General features: G+C 45.5%; 1 protein-coding gene across 11 annotated transcripts in view; it reads right to left on the bottom strand.

Moving 5' to 3' along the window:
- MAP7D3 (MAP7 domain containing 3) overlaps positions 1 to 21,159 on the bottom strand; it is a 1,453,570-nt gene that overhangs the window by 1,253,802 nt on the left and 178,609 nt on the right. For all 11 annotated transcript variants that reach the window (XM_069612805.1, XM_069612807.1, XM_069612812.1 and 8 more), the window contains 2 exons: positions 16,369 to 16,464; positions 16,203 to 16,283 (listed from right to left, as the gene is read on the bottom strand). In XM_069612805.1, coding sequence (XP_069468906.1) covers positions 16,203 to 16,283; positions 16,369 to 16,464 — 177 coding nt within the window. The remainder of the gene's footprint in view (positions 1 to 16,202; positions 16,284 to 16,368; positions 16,465 to 21,159) is intronic.

Below are 21,159 nucleotides of genomic sequence, written 5' to 3'. Positions count from 1 at the left end.
CAAGTATACTTGCTAACCAGGTCCATTTTTGAAGCAGAAACAGGGAAGTATATTGTTCCGAGTGAAGTAGATGTTAAACTGGTAGCTTATGGCGGAAAACGCAACGACCTAGAAGGTTGGTTCTGGTCTACCATGCGATTTACGGACAGATTAGCTAAGGGAAAAATGTACATTTCCAGCAAAGGTAAAGGAAAGGAATAAGTGGGCACCACTTTGTATGATGATTCTTGAAATAAAGTAACAAAGTAAACAGAAGAATAAAGCTTCTCAAAAAATACTTTTAGGGAGCTGGCTGTGAAGAGTCTGGAGACACCCTGACTCGAAAAGTAACAGTGAAGGAAAAGACTAGGTATGGCCAACTTAGTCACACAGCCGCTCTCCGTTATACCCAAAACAACGGGTATGAAGTTGAAAAGACTTTCTTCTCGAAAAACAGCGTGTTGGTCAAATAGTTCTGGTGATTTGTCATAATCTACGGCGTAAACTGTCTCCTCAGCAATCGGGTCAAGTTTAATTTTGAGTCTTTTTTGTGTGACCAATTCAGTAGTGGATATGTCCCTTTGCTGGAAATGGTGAAGGAAAAGACCACGTATGGCTAACTTAGTCACACAGCCGCTCTCCGTTATACCCAAAACAACGGGTTACGAAGTTAAAAAGACTTTCTTCAAAATATTCCTGTATATAGGTAAACGTGCTTGTATCCAATTTCAAAAATGATAGTCAAAAAGAATCCAAGTCAGAAATAAATTCAATAATAATGTATCCAAAAGGTTTCTCTCCTATTAAGCCGCAGTCCAAGGTCCTCATGTGGATTTTTCTTGCTCAATACCTCTAAGATCAAAAACTTAATTTGGGTTAGGTTATGTCTATTTTCGATCCAGTGGTGGGCCACCGCTGAATTCGAATTGCAGTTCCGGATACAAGAACGATGTTCATTCCAACGTACTTTCGCTGCTCTTGTGGCCTGACCTACATAGTACTTCCCGCAGGGACACTTGATACCATATATAATGTTCGTGCTATCGCAAGTTCCAAATGTTCTCAACAGGATTTTTTGACCTGTACGGGGATGGTGTATTGTGTTCCCTTTCAATATTAAATTACAGTTGGCACAATGAAGACAAGGATATGTCCCCGTGCGTTGGGTAACAGGTTCTTTCAATCTCGGGCGTGTATGTACCTGTTCATCTCAGACCCATTGTTGCTGGTATGAATAGCATAAATCAACCACTAGGTGTGTACATTGACTTTTTTCTCCAACCTTTGATTCAAAAGACTTTCACTTATATCACTTATATCAAGGACACTACACACTTTCACACTACACACTTTCTACAAAAGCTGAATACTGCCACTTTTCAACCAAAATACTTACTATTCACGATTGATGTCAAAAGTTTATACACATCGATACCTCATGATTTGGGAATGGAATCAGTAGAATGGCTTTTGTTGGAGTCACCTGAGGTCCGTGCACAAAAAGAATTCATAGTGGCTCTTCTCCAGTTTGTAGCAGAAAACTCATACTTTCAATTTCACAATAAATTCTTCCTACAGGTTTCCGGAACATCCATGGGTGCGACTATGGCACCGTCCTATGCAAATTGTTTTATGCACAAATTTGAAATGGACAACGTACTTCATAAGCCAGATTGGAACAAGCACATACATCTATGGGTACGTTATATAGATGATGCTTTTGGAATTTGGACGAACACACAAGCTACTTTTGATGCTTTTTTTAATTATTTGAATAGTATTGACCAGCGGATCCAGTTTACCAGCACAACATCCAAAGACAGGATTACATTTCTGGATGTTCAAATACTCAAGAGTGATACTGGTTACAAGACTACACTTTTCTGCAAACCTACTGATCGCAATAATCTATTGCACAGATTGAGTTTCCATCAACCTAGTTTCCTGAGAAATCTGCCATGCAGTCAATTACTGCGTGTGAAAAGAATAGTGAGTGATCCCGAAGACTGTCTAGCCCAACAATTATTGATGAAAGAAAAATGTTTATGTCGTGGCTACAAATCATCAGATTTGCATCCGAGAGAGTGAATGCATGTGATCGCAGCACTTTGTTATCGGACACTGTTAAATTGCCAAGGGAATTGAAATCACCAGTATACGTCTCAAAATTTTCTGTACAGAGCAATAAAATTAAAAATGCAATTAAGAAACATTGGAACATCCTCAGAAATGACACAAGAGTACAGAATCTGTTTGACCAACTTCCGGTTTTTGCATATCAAAGGAGCAGAAATTTGCGAGATGAACTGGTACATACACGCCCGAGATTGAAAGAACCTGTTACCCAACGCACAGGGGCATATCCTTGTCTTCATTGTGCCAACTGTAATTTAATATTGAAAGGGAACACAATACACCATCCCCGTACAGGTCAAATAATCCTGTTGAGAACATTTGGAACTTGCGATAACACGAACATTATATATGGTATCAAGTGTCCCTGCGGGAAGTACTATGTAGGTCAGTTCACAAGAGCAGCGAAAGTACGTTGGAATGAACATCGTTCTTGTATCCGGAACTGCAATTCGAATTCAGCAGTGGCCCGCCACTGGATCGAAAATAGACATAACCTAACCCAAATTAAGTTTTTGATCTCAGAGGTATTGAGCAAGAAAAATCCACATGAGGACCTTGGACTGCGGCTTAATAGGAGAGAAACCTTTTGGATAGATAAACTTGGTAGTTTATCTCCTCATGGACTCAATGAAGAGATTAACTATCATTGCTACATTTAACTATGACATAGTGATTCAGTGGCGACCAATATTGAAGGTTCAGTATACTCTATAGACTTTCCCTTGAACCTCAGATTTGTTGTACATGGACATCATGCTTTACATATGACAGTATTCCACTGTCTTGTGTTATTTCATCTGCTTTAGAAGTTGTTTTTTTCTGTATTTGATGCCTGGGTTTCCAGGTGACATAATATTTATGTTTGTTTCCCTGATTGAGAAATGTTCATGTCGCTCCAAATCTGCTAAATTGGTTGATTTATATTTACATAGATGTAGGCACTTTGCTGCCGTGCCTCCCGGATGTCCAGTCTGGGACCCAAGGTGGCATTGTTTTCAATGCCACCATTAGCGGCAGATTTTATTTATTTTTGTTGATTCTGTTTATATTTGCCATTTTGTATGTAAACAACATAGCTGTTTTCACAGAGTATTTTTTTCATTTCTATGCTGATTCTATAATTTTATTTTAGACATTATGCACCCTAGAATTAGTACTTGACCACCAATAGACTATATAATTACTTAGTTTATACCTTGGGGACTTACAAATCGAGATAGCATAGCTATTTGAAAGTCACACGCATCGCGCCGTCTTATAGACGCGATGCGGTCACGTGGTTATGTAAATAACCAGTTTCCTAGCAACACCACAATACGGCGATGCACTGCAGCGTTCAGACGGCTTGTCTCACGGCCGTGCTGCGTTTACAGGTATCTTTGCATTTTAGATTGTAATAGATAAACTGCTTCACTTAAACACATGTAGCCCTCTGTTTACTCTAACTTTCATGCTTTTAGAAAGCCGTTGTGACCGCTGTCCTTTATTGGACCACGGGTGTTACCGACAGCCTGACACTCCTAAAAAAAAAGCTACACTGGCTACACGCCGGTATAGAGGTACCATGTGTTATTTGTTTTTTACTCCTTTAGCCTTATTATGTTGTTGATTTACTTGTTCCTTACTGCATTTATTTTGTTGTTTATTTCCAAACATATATTCCAACGCTCATATGAACATTCTACACTCTGGTATGTGTTTAAATTTTCTTTATTGATTTATGCATGTGCTTTTATGTTGTGTGTTCACATTATTTCAATACAGACTTGCCCTAATGAAGGAGTTTGTATACTCCGAAATGCATTGGCATATTAAGTCCATACCTAACATGTGATGTGTAGCTGCAGCCTCACTAAGATACCATTAGTGTTGTGCTCTTATCAATGATCTTTTGATAAATTATGATTGAATTTATTTCTGACTTGGATTCTTTTTGACTATGATTTTTGAAATTGGATACAAGCACGTTTACCTATATACAGGAATATTTTGAAGAAAGTCTTTTTAACTTCATAACCCGTTGTTTTGGGTATAACGGGGAGCGGCTGTGTGACTAAGTTGGCCATACTTAGTCTTTTCCTTCACCATTTCCAGCAAAGGGACATATCCACTACTGAATTGGTCACACAAAAAAAGACTCAAAATTAAACTTGACCCGAATGCTGAGGAGACAGTTTACGCCGTAGATTATGACAAATCACCAGAACTATTTGACCAACACGCTGTTTTTCGAGAAGAAGTGGGCAATCTAAAAGAATTCAGGCATAGAATTGCATGAAAACCAATGCTGTTCCAGTGGTGCAAAAAGTAAGACCTAATGGCTAAGGGAATTGAGGTACTGTGAAAGAAGAACTGGAGAAAATGTAAGCACAAGGTGTGATAGAAAGGGTTGAATCCTCAGAGTGGGTCTCACCATTACTCAATGTTCATAAACCCAACGGAAGACTTAGATTGTGTATTGATTTGATGTGTGTGAACCAATGCGTAATACCAGACAGGCATCCCTTAACTAATATAACAGAAATGCTAGGCACAATCAATGGTGAAAGGGTGATGTGCACTTTGGATTTACAGTCTGCATACCACCAAATTGTATAACATCCTCTTTCTAGGAATGTAACTACCTTTATTACACCTGAATGTTTGTTTCAATGCAAACGCATGCCTTTCGGTCTGGTATCAGCAGCAGCTGCATTTCAACGCATAATGTACCAATTGTTTGACCACATGGAAGGGGTATTGTGTTTCCAAGAAGATGTGTTAATATATGGCAGAGCACAGGAAGAACACAATTTTAGACTTCGGAGAGTGTTAGACACCTTTAAGGAAGCTGGCCTAATACTCAGTAAAGACAAATGTAAGTTCAATCACTCCAGCATACAATACTTAGGACATGAAATATCTGAACAAGGCATTAGGCCAAAGAAAGACCTAGTGGACACCATTTTACATTTTCCCGATAACAGAAAAATGAATATGCTTCCTAGGAATGGCTGAATACTACGGCAAGTTTATTCCAGAATTGGCTGATAAAACTTTTCACATGAGCAAACTATTGAAGAAAGGAGTGGGATGATAGATGTGAACATGAATTTTAGATAATAAAAGGTAGCTTTAAACAATGCACCCACTTTAAGAGGTTTTGAGCCAATAACAAAAGTATTCTCACAACAGATGCAAGCAATTATGGTCTGGGGACAGTATTATCTCAGATGGATGAAGGGAAGGAATCTTCAATTGCTTTTGAATCCAGGGTTTTAAAGGGAGGTGGAACATAACCATTCCACAAGCGAGAAAGAGCTCCTAGCAATCAAGTGGGCGATTGATAAGCTTTGCCCTTTCCTTTGGGTATGAGATTTGTAGTCCAGTCAGATCACAAACTGATGAGGGAAATATCGATGATGAAAGGTTTAAACAAAGTTTCTTCAAGAATACATAAGTGGGTTGCAAATTAGCAAGATTGCAACTGGGAAATAGAATATGTACTGGGAGTAAGGAAAACAACTGCTATTGTTTGTCACGGTTGACCTATATTGTTGAAGGGGATAATGATGAGAGTGAAGAGGATCAAGTTTTAAGCGTTAACCAAGAGATTGTGTCAGAGAGTGGGAAGAAGCGATGTTGGCAGATGAAGTACTCAAGAACGTCAACGATTGTCTGGAACGGGGCATTAAAGGTTGTGAAATAGGAAAAGGGACGACCAGGCCAGATGCAGTTAGACATGTTTTTGATGAGTTTCTAGTAAACAAAGGCTTGATTTTGAGAGGGCACAAACCGTTTCCACCCTTAAATGCAAGAAATAAAATTCTAGAGATAGCGCATGAGGGATACCACGGAATGGCAAAAACTGAACTCATAAGGCAACATTACAGGTGGCCGGGAATGGACCTGCAGGTAGAGAGATTAATCAGAGATGTTTGTAGTTGTGCAGATTCGGCAAAGGGTTGTACCACAAGAGTTCAACCTATGACTGTGAGGTCTATTCCGTCCGTACCTTGGGAGCGTGTAGGTTTAGACATTGTCGGACCTATAAGAAGTCAAGGGATTTTGTGATTTTGTATTGTATTGATAGATATATTATCTAGATGGGTGGAGATTGCATGGGTACAGAATGTCTGTTCTAGAGATGAACAAGTTACTTCTTACCTTGTAGCGTTCTTTCGACGGGATGTTCCTCCGACGTATTCCTTATCTTTGATAATACGTTTCCAGCTTGCTGGCCTTGGAAATATTTTCTGTAGAGGGCGCTGCGCGTCGCCGTCCGCCGAGTCGATGTCCCTCGACGGCCACCGTATCAGCGACGTCACCATGCCCATAAATAGCCACGCGCTGCGTCCCTTGCTCAGTTCCGTTTTGTAGCATAAGAAAAGTCATGCCTGAATTGGTTATTGACCTTGAAGGAGCGTAAGCTGCAACCACAAGGGAAGTATTACTGCAGGGATGGATGGGAGGGGCGATAAGGAATAAGTCGGAGGAACATCCCGTCGAAAGAACGTTACAAGGTAAGAAGTAACTTGTTCTTCGAAGGGATTGTGTCCTCCGACGTATTCCTTATCTTTGATAGACTCCCATAGCAGTGGCATGTAATTGGAGGTGGGAGTAAGAATGTTATGCATCCCTTTAGGGATGGACCAAATGTAATACCACCTTGCCAAATCTGGTCTCTTGACTAGTGGAGGAATCCAGGTTGTAACATTTTGTGAAGGTATGTGCGGACGACCATGTGGCAGCCGCACATGTATCTCGGACAGGTACCCCTCTTCGGAGAGCCGAAGAGGCTGCGATACCCCTGGTTGAATGAGCCCTAAGATTTTGGGGGTGGCTATTTCCCTGCCAGTTTGTAACATTCCAGAATGGCCAAAATAATCCACCTGGAAATGGTTTGTTTTGTTATGGGTAGTCCCAACTTGTGACCTGAGTATCCTACAAACAGTTGGTCTGCTTGCCTGATCCTAGCCATTCTGCTGATGTAAAAGCTGAGAGCTCGCCTTTGGTGCAGCCTATGTAGCCTTTCTTCCTCTTTCCCCGGATGGGCAGGAGGGTAGAACGAAGGTAAGGTAATTTTCTGAGTAATATGAAATTCAGAAACCACCTTTGGGAGGAAATTAGGCTTCACCTGTAGGACAACTTTGTCCTTGTGGAAAATTGTATGTGGGGGGTTTATAGGAGAGAGCTTGTAGCTCGCTCACCCTCCTAGCAGATGTTAGTGCTACCAATAAGACAGTTTTAAGCGTGAGAAATCTCAGCGAACAAGAGTCAAGTGGTTCAAATGGAGTGCCCATTAGGAAGTTTAAGACTAAATTTAAGTCCCATAAGGGAACCTGGAATGGTTTTGGAGGATAAACATTAGTTAATCCCTTGAGAAATTGTATCACTAGAGGTAGTTTGAAATACGATGGTTCCTCCGCAGTGCGCTTTAAGATAGAAAGCGCTGCGAGATAGCCTTTTACAGTGCCAACTTGAAGGCCTAAGTTTGCCAAGTAGAATAGAAACGATAACATCGTTGGTGTACCACATGAAAAAGAGTCAATATTCTCTTCCCTACACTAGCTGCAAAATTTGTTCCAACGGCAGCGGTATAAAGACTTTGTTGCTGGCCTTCTGGCCGAAAGCAACACCTCCATGACGTCATCAGGGAGATCCCAATCCTTGTACCTCACCCTTTCAGAAGCCAAGCGTGAAGGTTGAGGGTTCTGGTTTCTGGATGGAGAACCTGACCTCCCTTCTGTGAGAGAAGATTCTCTTTGAGTGGAAGACGGATTGGAGGGCAGATGGACATATCTAGAAGGTCCGGGTACCACATTCTCCTGGCCCAGTCTAGGGCAATTAGGATCATGGTTTTCCGGAATCTTCTCAACCTCCTGATCATTTGAGGAATAACAGGGACTGGTGGGAACGCGTAAAGGAGTGGAAACTCCCAGTCCACTACGAACGCGTCTCCTAGAGCTCCTCTCGGGGGAAATTCCCTTGAACAGAACAGATCGCACTTCCTGTTGGTGCTTGTGGTGAACAGATCCACCTGAGGGGTTCCCCAAAGGGCGAAGATCTCTTGAAGGACTTCCTGAGCTAGCTCCCACTCGTGGGAGACTGTGCTCTGCCTGCTCAGAGCGTCAGCTGTCAAGTTCTTCTCTCCGGCTAGGTGGACTGCCGATAGAGAGATTCCTTCCTGAATTGCCCAAAACCAGAGCTGCATTGCCTCTCTGCACAGTGGCAGAGATCCTACGCCTCTTTTGTTGAGGTAGTGCATGGCCACCTTGTTGTCCGTCATTATCAGGACATTTTTCCCTGTACTGATGGCAGGAAAGCTTTCAGCGCTAGTCTGATCGCTCTCAGCTCCAATAGGTTGATGGTCAAGTCGTTGGCATGGGCTCCCCACCCCGTGAGTGAGGCGTCTGTGACTACTGTTCTCTCCGGCCACGGTTGCCAAAACAGATCTCCTTTCAAGATGTTCTCTGGATAGGCCCACCATTGAAGGTCGCGGGCTACTTTGTCTGGAATCCGGAGGAGATCTGTCATTCTCCCTGAGAATTGTGACCACCGAGTTCACCGTGCCCACTGAAGAGATCTCATTCTCAGGTGAGCCTCTGGCACAAGGAAGATGCAGGATGCCATGAGGCCTAGCAACCTCAAAAAGTCGAAGGCTGGGAGACGTTGGGCATTTTGAAACTTGTTGACCATCTGCAGAATATCTTGAGCCCTCACCTCTGGTGGCGAGGCTTTTCCCAGGGAAGTGTCCAGGACCGCTCCAATGAACTGGAGTCTCTGTGATGGCATCATCTGTGACTTCTTTAAATTGAGGGAGAAGCCCAGTTTGTGAAGGAAGTGGCAGACATAATCTAGCTGGACCTGGGCCTGTTTCGAAGATACAGCCCTGATCAGCCAATCGTCCAGGTAGGGGTAGATGTGGATCCCTTCCCTCCTTAGACTCGCCGCCACTACTGACATTAGCTTGGTGAAGACCCTCGGGGCGGAGGTCAGCCCAAATGGCAGAACTCGGAATTTGATAATGAGAGTCGCCAATTGCGAATCTCAGGTATTTCCTGTGTTTGAGATGGATTGGCACATGGAAATAAGCATCCTGAAGGTCCAGAGATAACAGCCAGTCCTGGAGCTGGAGGGCCTGAAGGATCTGAGAGAGAGTTACCATCTTGAACTTGTCCTTCCTGAGGAACTTGTTCAATTCTCTTAAGTCCAGGATAGGTCTCAGTCCTCCGTCTTTCTTTGGTATGAGAAAGTAGGGGGGAGTACCAGCCCTTGTTCCCGTCCGCTAGAGGTACCGGTTCTATGGCACCTTTCTCTAGCAGGTCTATGATCTCCTGCAAGAGGAGCGGATCTGGAACTTTTAGAGAGCTGTGCCCCGGTGGATGACTCCGAGGGATGTGTAGAAAGGGTAGGCAGTAACCCAGGGCAACTGTCTCCAATGCCCAAGCATCTGACGTTATAGCCTGCCATTCCGTCAGATGGTGAGTTAACCTGCCCCCTACAGGTGTTTTGTGTGGAGAGATCTCAGAATGGTTTGGTGGCGGCTGATGCAGATGCCGAGGGTAAAGAGGCACCTGCTGCTGCTGCGTCTTTAGTACTTTTGACCTGTCCACCTCGGGTAGGTCTCCTTTGGCCTCTTTGAGCCGGCTGTCCTCTGCCTTTCCCGAATACGGAATAATAGCGAAAGGACTTTCCTCTTCCAGAGGTTCCTGAGGGGCGAAAAGGAGTTTGGCGGATTGCAGCTCCTAACGATTTTGCCGCTGCTTTAGATGTCTGCAACCTTTCCAGACTGTCATCAGCCTTCTTTCCGAATAACGACGTCAAAGCCGTCAAAGGGCATATTCAAAAGTCTGGCCTGTACATCTGGAGCAAAGCCAGACTTTCGCAACCACGCATGCCTGCGGATTGTTGTACTTGCCGCCATGGCCCTGCTGATACTGTCAGCGGAATCAATGCCAGTTTGAAGTGATCCGCACATGGCATCTTTGCCATCTTTAATAATGTTAAGGAAGGCTTCCTTTTCCTCTCCTTCGGGTATGCAGCCAGCCGCTGATGAAGCACACTCCCACAGTGTGTGACTGAACCTGGCGAGCGTACAGGTGGCGTTGATGGACTTCAACGCCATACTACAAGCAGAGAAGACTTTCTTCGCCATAGAATCGTACCTCTCGTCATCTCTATCCTGTGGGACAGTAGGGTAAGCGGTCCTACTGCTAGATGAAGTTGCCGCTTGGACCACCAGGCTCTCTGGAGTCGGGTATTTTGATAAGTATTCAGGGTCAGCAGCCGCTACCCTATACTTGGCTGACAATCTTTTATTGACCGCAGGGATAACTTCAGGAGTTCCCAATTAGATGTAATTTTCCTTTGTAAGGCTGCATGGAAGGGGACCACAAGGTCCTCCTGTGGACCTTTGTCTAATATGTCTGTCAGGTCATCCTGTTGAAAAACAGGCAAAGGCGCAGACCAACCCATAAATTCAATAATTCTTGCCATAAGGGTTCTATAGGGTGTTTTGGCATGATCCCCTGGGTCTGGCTTAACAAATTCCACTTCTGGGGAAGTGTCCAGCCCACTTGCCTCATGTAGTGACTCCTGTAGGTCCTCCAACCTTCTTTCCTCAGAGGTGAAATCCTCTGAAATAGGCAGTGTGGTCCTCTGCAGCCCAAATGTTTCCTGGTCAGAATCTTCCCCCTCTTCATAAATTGAAGATAGTCCAGGGTTCTCTGACCTCTGAAATGGTGCAAAACCCATCTCTAAGGCAGAAGGAGCCAAACTCGTCATTATTGGGCGAGAAAACGTCGATGTCGTCGACGCCGATGTGACAGGCTTCGAAGGCGCGCGAGAACAACGTCGAGAAAAGTGGAAGAGGTCTCGAAGAATTCGAGAGGATCGGGATCCTACTCAAGGATGTTGACGACGGTCTCGGCGTCGTGCCGGAGGCCCTTGGAATCACTGTTGGCTGTGGAGTAGCCTTGGTCTTCTCTTTCATCAGCGTCAATGTCGGCGTCGACGATGGCGAAGGAATCTTCGACAACGGCGTCGAAGATGGTGCCTTCTTACCCCATGGCTCGTGGCGCTCTCGGGTGGAATGTTTCGCCGGGTGCAGCGACTCGCGGCGTTTTGATTTTTTGGGTTTTTCACCCGGGGTATCACCCTCAGCTGTCTTCGAGGGGGTTGAGGCCGCTTTCTCAAAGATGCTTAACATTTTCTTTCTGAATTCCTCCCGCTCAGCCTGAGAGCTGCGTTTTGTGGGACAGGAGACCCTTTCTGGGGAAACAGAAGACGACGAGTAAGGGGATCTTCGACGTCTCTTTTTTGAGTGTCTTGATTTCGACGAATGGTGGGAGCTACTTCGAGATCTAGAATGGGAATGTTTTTGACGGTGAGGAGACGAATGCCTCGACTCAGTCGAAGAAACATTCGAGGAGGTTTCGACTTACTTACCTCTCTCGAGGTTCCCCTTGCGCTCCTTCAAGGCTTTCGCCGTCATGGACATGCAGTCCTCACACTCCGAACAATGGTGCTCGGCTCCCAAGCACCACAAGCAGATCCTGTGTGGATCCGTTATCGACATTTTTTTACCGCAGGCTCGACATTTCTTGAAGCCGGATCGCGGCATCGTCGGTTCCGATGAAGATGCCATCGAGAACGAGTTGGTACTTATTCGAGTAGATATAGAGGGTTATCCTGACTGAACTGAGCAACGATGTTCCGAGACCCCACGAAGCGCGGAAAAACGGAACTGAGCAGCGGACGCAGCGCGTGGCTATTTATGGGCATGGTGACGTCGGCGCTGATACGGTGGCCGTCGAGGGACATCGACTCGGCGGACATCGACGCGCAGCGCCCTCTACAGACTAAAATTTCCAAGGCCAGCAAGCTGGAAACGTATTATCGAAGATAAGGAATACGTCGGAGGACACAATCCCTTCGAAATTACATTTTTGGAAGACCTTAAGAGAGGGTTATCCCACGACCATTATAACAGACAATGGAGTTCAACTTGTGTCTGAAGAAATTGTGACATTTCTTAAGGAAAATTGCATACAGGATAAAACTAGCACAATTTATCATCCAGAGACCAAAGGAATTGTCGAAAGATTCAATAGAGTCATCAAGAATCGCCTCAGGGGTGCCATTTCAGAGAATGGGGATTGGAGGAAAGCTGCTGAGGACACAGTAGTTGCACATAGGTTTACACCCCATGCCACTACGGCGGTTTCTCCATTTGAAGTCTTGAGGGGAAGGAAACCCAATACAAGAGTTTGTCCCCTGTGGTTGGGCAGCGCATGCCAGAAAGACATTGGGTCTCATTCAAGATTTGCCGGTCCGGATACAACAGTGCTGGTAGGTATACCGGCACTGTTTCTGAACCAGCAAACTACGGGTTTGCCTGCCAGAGCCGCTGTGCCCAACAGGGCTGACCCTGCCGGCCACAGCAGTCACTCTATGGGAATGGGTATTAACAAAATTACCGGCGCCTGACTTCCCGTTCGTTGGGTTTGGAAAAGCCCAGTAACACCGGGAAGTCAGCCGCCGGTAATTTATTACGGGTCCGGCGGCAACCCGCTCGTAGCACCGGCACGGTTACCGCCGGCCCCGTATTGAAGCCCACTGACTTTAATATGCTCAAGGAGAATATTATTAAAGAAACATGTAAATAATAAAACTCGCTTTGACATTAGGAAAGCAGCAAAAAAAAGCTGTTTTAAGGAAGGTAACTGGGCAAAGGATCAAACTTCCATATTTAGGGGAAGGAAGAGGTGTTGACTGGTCTGAGCCCATGAAGGTTCTGGAGAGGTTTCACAGAGCACTTAAAGTCTCAGACGGCAGAGTGTGGAATGTTAACAGAGTATTCAAGTGTTTGAATGGTAAACATAATAGCCTGGGTACCACAGGTCAAAACGTTAACAGGGAAAATAAATATATCAACTATGGGAAAGAAGAGCGGTGGAGAATGGAGTTGTCTTACTCGCAACAAAGGTGTATGTGGTAGACCTTTGTACCCGAGAGACTGAGTTAAATATAGGATACACTTCAAAGGACATGGTTACATAACCATAAAGGAATGCATAGATGCAAATATTAAGATGTCCATTTGAATGTTATTCAATCATCACTAGGATGAATTTTGTTAATCAACAAAATGAAGTTGTCCTTAAGTGGTTTGGTTTTATACTACTAGATAAGTACATATATAGCACATTTACTCTGTAGTTTTCTTGTCATACACTATGTCAAATTAGTTGTATTTCTTGTTCACATGTTTTGTTATATTTTGTATTATCTAATGTAAGAAAGGGAGATGTGTATTATTTTATAAGCGTGGAATGTGGAGTATGGAATAAAAGGAGAAAAATGCAGAGAGAATGGCAGTTGAAGAGATTGTGTTGATGAAGCAGTGGGCACTCAAATAAACTCCAGTGAATAATCTTACCTCCAAGTCTGTGTCCCGCATCTTTTCACATTGCTTAGCCCATTATCTACCTGCCTGTACTTTGAGCAAGTTTGGAAAAGCTTGTTCAGACACATCTGATCAGACTGCAACAGTGCTGTTCAGCACACCACAGAACCTGAAGCACAATTTCAAACAATGTAGTCTCTTGACAAAATATTAGAGGAAATGTTGTTCTTGTGAGTGGAGGCAGATTGTCTACACTAGCATATGAGGTTAGAATATGAGGTGCAAGGTAAGAAGGGTGGAAAAGGGCAACTGTATACAAACGTATGCTTAAAGAATGTTGATGGGAAATGTAATTGAAAGTACATTTGATGCAAGTGTAAAGAGTATGATCATTTGAGAAACCATAGGGAACAATATTTAGCATTAGGCCCAGTGCAGCTCAATAACGGATCCATTCTGAAAGAGTATTCTGACAGAATGGAGAAAAGTTAACTTGGCAACTAGTCATCTATTTACTTCTAAGTTGATAATCGGATGCACTAGCAAATTATTTAGAAACCTGCTTACAATGCCAAAGATGTACTAGGGCACACTGATAAAGTTACCTCAAACACCTGTTTCTAGAAGAGTGTTAAAGGATTAACTGTATTGTATGTGCCCATCTGTGTGCTTACCTCATGCAGACTGGGAGCTGACCTGGAACATCTTTGTTTGCATGGTTCTATATAGCCAGTCATTCTGTTCACTGGGGAAGACTAAAATGCTCCCAATTGAGGACCTTAAATCTTCCACGTATTCCATTGAGACCAATGTACTGAAAAGGGTATAATTGGTAGTGTATTTTGGGATGGGGAAACAATCTGGGATTGCATAGGGGGACTGAATGTTCCGCTTGTCTATGTTCATCCTGCAGTGCTGCGCTTAAATATTTGAGGAACCAACCTAACCCAAAAACAGGATGCAAAATTTGCACTCGCCACTGGCTAGTGATAATGGACTCTTGGCGAGTAAGAAATAGTGCGCTGTGTACAGTTGACTTGACAAGGGACTTTTTGTGCCTGGCTAATTTACAATTTGACATGGTTACCAAATTGAGTCCCACGTCTGTTTTCTGAAGCACATCACAAGACAGATGCCAGTGAATCTCATCATACCAATCCATGCAATTTGTACCTATAGACCATGGTTCAAACCAATGCCCTGATGCACATAATTTACAGATCAAATCACTGACAATGAAAAATAAATACATTTTATTTTTATTCTCAACAGGAGCATGAAATCCATATCCTAAGTTTTTGCATGACTGCACAAACATCAATCTTTGCAAGAAAGAACCATTTCCAAAGGATACAATACAGCCCCAGATTACACTTTTGTACGCTGCTGTAAGCATACTAGCCTACACGTTTCACACTGGTACACTTAGTTCTTGGCTATTGTGAGCTTCTTCGAGGATTGGGCTATATAACTCGTATGCATTCTACAATTCACCCTTGGTTATTCTGATCCTTTTCTTATGAAGCCATAAATGCTTCTTGTCTGTACTGTTCTATCTGATATTGTGACAACTATTTCATTCAATCTTTCCTAATCTTTTAGATTGAAATTGTTCTTTTCTGATTAACTTGATATCGTAGTTTCACAACATTTTTTCTGACAATCGGTTATTATTTTGTGGTGGTTTGCAAATTCTTTCTTCTGCAATACAAATCACAACTTGTTTGTTTTCTGTCAATTCTCCCTTCCCCCGCAGGATTGCATTAATGAAGTCCTGTGGTACATTTGCCTCAGGAAGCAGTGGTAGTCGTAACAGGCCCACCAAGAATACTATTGTTTAAACCCCAAAAGTACACTCACAAACTCACATGGGTGGAGCATACCAAAATCCGCTCCCCATCAGCACATCCACGCTACCGCAATCCACTTTTAAAAACAAAAAATGGTAAGGAACCTCCAGTGCCCTTCCAGGAACTCATATGCGCACTTCTAGAATTTAGAGATTTTTCTTTTTTTACATTAATACAGTATACACAAGATCATTTCAAGCTTGCTTTTTCCAAAATTATGCACCATAAATGTATAATATTCAAATTATAAAGTAGGACAATGCATGTTCTGCCCTACAAAAGCTTCTCCAAAGCAGTGATCATGATAGAGGGGCCACCACAGTTCGAAACCACATTCATGTTTTAAAGTGCAGAGCTGTAATAGGCTTCAGCTTTTACAACAGGGGAATTACATTTTTTTCTATAATATACTTTACAATATATTGGATAAAGATTTTAAAAAAAATGTTTAAAAAGCGTTATATAATTACATAGTATTCCCTTTTAGTGATATTTTCAGTATTCCATTTTTTCTGTGGTACATTTTTGTATACTTGAGTTATATTACATTTGTGTACAGCGGAGAAGTAAAATCAAAGGAGGGACAGCTACATATTTTTTCTATCTGGGCCCTCAGGTGCATACGCCAATTAACTATGGCTATGCTAAGGAAAGTGGCTTGATATAATGCCATACTAGTGAAGAAGGCACTTGTTAAATTTGGCATGTCCCCGACAGCTCAGTGGAGTAGCAAGAACAGGCTCATTGCCAGTTTAAACTGCACATCAATGAAAATACTGCAGCATATGTAATTATTCAAAACACAGAATATGTCATAACAAAAATGCAATTGTTATACGTCAACGTACCATATTGTTTTTCTCGCTCTTCTCTACGCTCTCTGGCTAGTCTTTGCCTCTCGTCTGTTCTCAGAGCTGAACCATCTATTACTATCAAAAGAAATTGAGTTGCCAGTTACTAGGAAGTGACAAAACCAAAGAAAAACAGGTTGAAATATCCATTCTAAATGCATACCTGGTTTAGTGGCGGTCTTTATGTTTCCTGAGGAAGGCACAGGACTACTTCCACTTTGGTTTCGTCGCTCTTCTGCTATTGCTTGGGCTGCAGCAACTGTGGTAACAAAAAAGGTAAAAACATTAGAGATTGCACTTGCTATTAAAACCATTTGTTTTCATTTTCCCTTAAGTTAGTCAACTTTTATGACAAACTTGATAGGCATACAGTGGAACAGATGATGACATTACCTGCGAGAGAAAACAGTCTCCAAAGCTCTGAATGGGCTCTGCATGAAAACACCTTTTTCTCAATAACACCTCCTGAATTTGATCTTAAGACTTTTTTGTTTTACCCTTCATCCTTTAAGGTAGTATTACCCAAATCTTGCACCCTTCCATACCGCACACTACTGACCTTAATTTTTTTTTAAGCCTTTAACCAAATGGCCTTTTCTAGAAAAGGTTTTTTTAGAGGAAACCACCTCGCACCAATTGTTTTTGCGCAATATCCATGCATAAAAGAGAAATCTCCTTTTGTTGGTAATAAATCCAGTACGTTTATTCCTCAAACTCAATCACTTCCTGCATACTTTTTAGTGTTGTGCAGTTTAGTTAACTTTAGAGTAACTTTGGTACTCTTATGCATAGACTCTCCACTATTACAAACACCATTACATCATCCACAATTATCAGCTAATTCTTCACAATGCATGCTTATAAATGAGACTGGCACGATTGCTAGAGGCGTTGCCCGGGGACATGCATAAAGGGAAAAGAGCATGGGAGATAGAGATTGGCAGGGAACTCACTGAAAAGGAGTGGTCGAAAGCAATGGTATACCCCCAAGAACGTTTCAATAAATGCCAGATTGAAATTGGCCCAATATTACACACTCTATAGAGCATACATGACCCCACGGCTGGTATCATGCTTTCCCAATGCAAAGACGGAACAAGTTACGTACCTGTAACTGTTGTTCTCCAGCATGGGTCTGACATGGATTCACATGCTCATGAATATTCCCTGTCGTCCGGCCGTGAAAATCAGTATCAGTTTCGTTTCTGATCTGTCTTTCTCAGTAGTAACAAATCACTGGTCTCTGGGTCATCCTGCCCCCAGCCAATGACTGCCCTCTCCCTAAGCCCCACCCCTGGCAACCATCCTCAGATTTGGTAGCACATGAAGTGGCAGTAAAACCAAGTGAAGTGCCGCAGAGGGGTAGACGGGAGGGTTTGCATGTGAATCCATGCCAGACCAATGCTGGAGAACAACAGTTACAGGTAAGTAACTTGTTCCTTCACCAGCATGGGGTCTGGCATGGATTCACATGCTCATGAATATAAGAATACATAGCAGTATACACATGCACAACCACGGGAGGTGGCACAAGGCTCAATATCAAGCAGTACAACAACTCAAAATTAAGCAACTCTTCCCTCCTCACCAGGCTCATCTTAGGCGAACAGGTTGCGCAGCACTGCCTGGCCGACTCTAGACTCCTCCCTGGAATCCCGGTCGACGCAGTAGAATCTCATGAAGGTGTGCGTCGACCTCCACGTAGCAGCCCTGCAGATGTCGAGCAGGGGCACACCAGACAGGAACGCCGTAGTAGCAGCGATCGCTCTGGTCGAATGGGCTCTCGGACGGCCGGGAAATGGAAGTCTTCGAGAGAGCCTTCCCTTGATTCACAGGTCCAAAGTTCACAAACAGCTGAGATGTCTTCCGGAAACTCTTCGTGCGGTCCACGTAGAACTTCAGCGCTCTAGCTACATCTAGCGAGTGCAGAGTCCTCTCAGCCGGCGACGAAGGCGACGGGAAGAAAACTGGCAACACCAAGGGCTTGTTGAGGTGGAAGTCCGACGGCACCTTGGGCATGAAGGAGGGGTGCGTCCTCAGCACCACCCTCGTGTCGTGAAAAGTCAAGTATGGAGGCTTGCAAGACAGGGCCTGGATCTCTCCCAACTGTCGTGCAGAGGTGATGGCCACGAGGAATGCTGTCTTCCACGACAGAAACTTCAACGGCACTGAATGCATAGGCTCGAATGGGGCCCCCATGAGCCTAGTTAGTACCACGTTGAGCTCCCACGCCGGGGCAGGGGCCTTCACCGGCGGGAATGATCGGAACAGTCCTTTCATAAATTCCTTCACCAGACGATGAGACCACAAGGACGCCCGTCCTGTAGTTCTGGTGTAACGTGAGACGGCAGCCAGATGTACCTTGATGGAAGCGTGAGATAGGCCAGCCTTGGCCAAAGACAGTAGGTACGGCAATACTTGAGGGGCCGTAACCCGCAGAGGGTTAATCTTCTGTGCCCGGCACCAGACAGAGAACCTCTTCCATTTGTGTCCGTAACACTTGAGAGTTGAGGATGCCCTGGCCTTTGCAAGAACCTCTCTGCAGTCGGCCGGGATGTCGTATCCTCCAAACTCTAGTGCTGCAGGAGCCAGGCCTGCAAGTTCAGTGACTCTGGTTCGTGGTGAAGAATGGCACCTCCTTTTCTGGAGAGAAGGTCCGCGTCCGTCGGTATCTTGACTGGTGTGGACGCTGACAAGTCCAGAAGGTCCGGGAACCAGCTCTGCCTCGGCCACGCCGGTGCGACGAGGATCATCCTCCACCAGGACCTCTTGAGCTGGTTGACGAGCCGGAGTAGCAACGGCAACTGAGGGAATGCATAAAGGAACAGGCCGTCCCAGGGGAACGAGAAAGCATCGCCCATGCTCCTCGGTTGGGCAAACCTGCTGGCGAACCTCCGGCACTTGTAGTTAGCTGCCGTCGCGAAGAGATCGATCTGGGGTTCGCCCCATCGTCGGAAGAGTCAGTCCACTTGATCCTGGCGCAGTTCCCACTCGTGGCACGAGCGCAGCTCCCTGCTGAGTGAGCCGGCAATGGTGTTTTTTTATCCCTGCCAGATGAAAGGGTACCAGAAACATCCCCTGTGCGATGGCCCAATGCCACAGATCCTGGGCTTCCTTGGACAGGGCAGGGGATCTGGTTCGGCTCTGCTTCCGAATGTAAAACATCGTGGTGGTGTTGTCGGTGAAGATCCTCACCACCTTGCCCTTGAGGGACGGAAGGAAGGACCTGAGGGCCCAGAACACTGAGCAGAGCTCCAAGATGTTGATGTGGAGAGTCTTCTCCTCCGAGCACCAAAGGCCTCTCGCGTGGAGGCCCCCGGTGTGGGCTCCCCAACCTTCCAGGGAGGCATCCGTCGTCACCGTCACCTGGTGGGCCGGGGCTAGGAAGCCTGTTCCCGCTGTCAGATGAGCGCGGACACCCCACCATCGGATCGCCTGACGGAACGTTTCGTCGAGCGAGATCCTGTCCTCGAAGCTGCCCGTCGTCTGGATCCAGTGGGCGTCGAGGAATTCTTGCAAGGGCCGCATCCGAAGTCTGCAATGGGGTACCAGATAAATGCAGGAGGACATCATTCCGAGGAGGGACTTGATAGACCTCACTCTGGCCACGTCCGTGGCCAGTAGACGTTGCACCTTTCCTAGAATGGTCCTTATCCTTTCCTCCGACGGTGAGGCCCGCCGCGCCACTGTGTCGAGCTGTGCTCCGAGAAACAGGGCGACTTGCGACGGGACCAGGTGGGATTTTGGAAAGTTGATGGAGAACCCTAGGTGTGTGAGCAGCTGGACGGACTTCGCAGTGTGTTCCACGGCGAGCTCCCTTGTCCTTGCCCGTATGAGCCAGTGTCCAGGAAGGGGTAGACGTGGATCCACTGCAGGCGCAGCCGCGCTGCCACCGGTGCTAGGCACTTGGTGAACACCCTGGGCGCTGATTTCAATCCGAACGGGAGGGCCTTGAACTGGTAGTGCCGCCCTTTGACCACGAACCTGAGGAACATTCGGTGCCTCTTTAGAATAGGGATGTGGAAGTAAGCATCCTCCAAGTCCAACAACGACAGGAAATCGCCCTCCTCCAGCTGTCCCAGCACGTGCTGGAGGGTGACCATCCGGAACTTCTGTGCCTTGATGTATTTGTTTAGTCGTCGCAGGTCCAGGATGGGACGCCATCCTACTGTCTTCTTCCTCACGAGGAAGTATCTTGAGTAAACTCCGGAGCCCCGAAGCCTCTTCGGGACGAGCTCGATGGCACCTTTCCTGAGCATCGCCCGTACTTCCAACAGCTGTTGAGAGATGTGATTTTCCTTCCTGGCCTTGGGAGGAATGCAGGGGCACCTCTTCTGGAACTCGAGGGCGTGCCCCAAGGGCCAGGGCGTCCAGCACCCAACGGTCGCTGGAGATGGACTCCCACATGCCGACGAACTTCGTCAGCCGGCCTCCCACCGGGGTGCTTCAGTGGGGGCCCGACCCGACAGACGGTTCAATCTTGCTTGCAGGCCGCTTTGCCTCCTTGACCACCTTGGCAACGACGGCGGGATCCACCTGAATTGCCGTGTCCCCTGTAGGCCTCCTGCGACGAAGACCTTGCCGCTTGACGGTAAGTAGAGGAGCTGCTGCCGGCTCCCTTGGAGGCACCCTGTCTGCCTCCAGAGCTCCGAAAGGATGGCCGTCGTCGTTGGAGCACACCCAGTGCACGGGCCGTCTCCGTGTCAGTCTTGATCGCCTGAAGGGATTCATCAATCGCCTTGCCAAAAAGGTTGTTCCCATCGAAGGGCATGTCCAAAACCTTGGTCTGAACGTCCTGGCGGAAATCCGTCGCCCCGAGCCATCCTCGTCTTCTCAGGTAAACGCCGTTGCCCAACTGACGGAAACCGGTGTCGGCGATGTCCGTAGCCACCGTAATGGCGTGGTCTGAGGCAATCTCATCTTCCTGCAAGATTTCCAGGGCCTCAGCCCTCTT

This window comes from Ambystoma mexicanum, chromosome 5p (genome assembly GCF_040938575.1).
Source record: "Ambystoma mexicanum isolate Mex_15411 chromosome 5p, UKY_AmexF1_1, whole genome shotgun sequence".
NCBI classification, from domain to species: domain Eukaryota; kingdom Metazoa; phylum Chordata; class Amphibia; order Caudata; family Ambystomatidae; genus Ambystoma; species Ambystoma mexicanum.
Note: the sequence above shows the minus strand (reverse complement) of the source record. Positions and strands in the feature narration are given on the sequence as shown.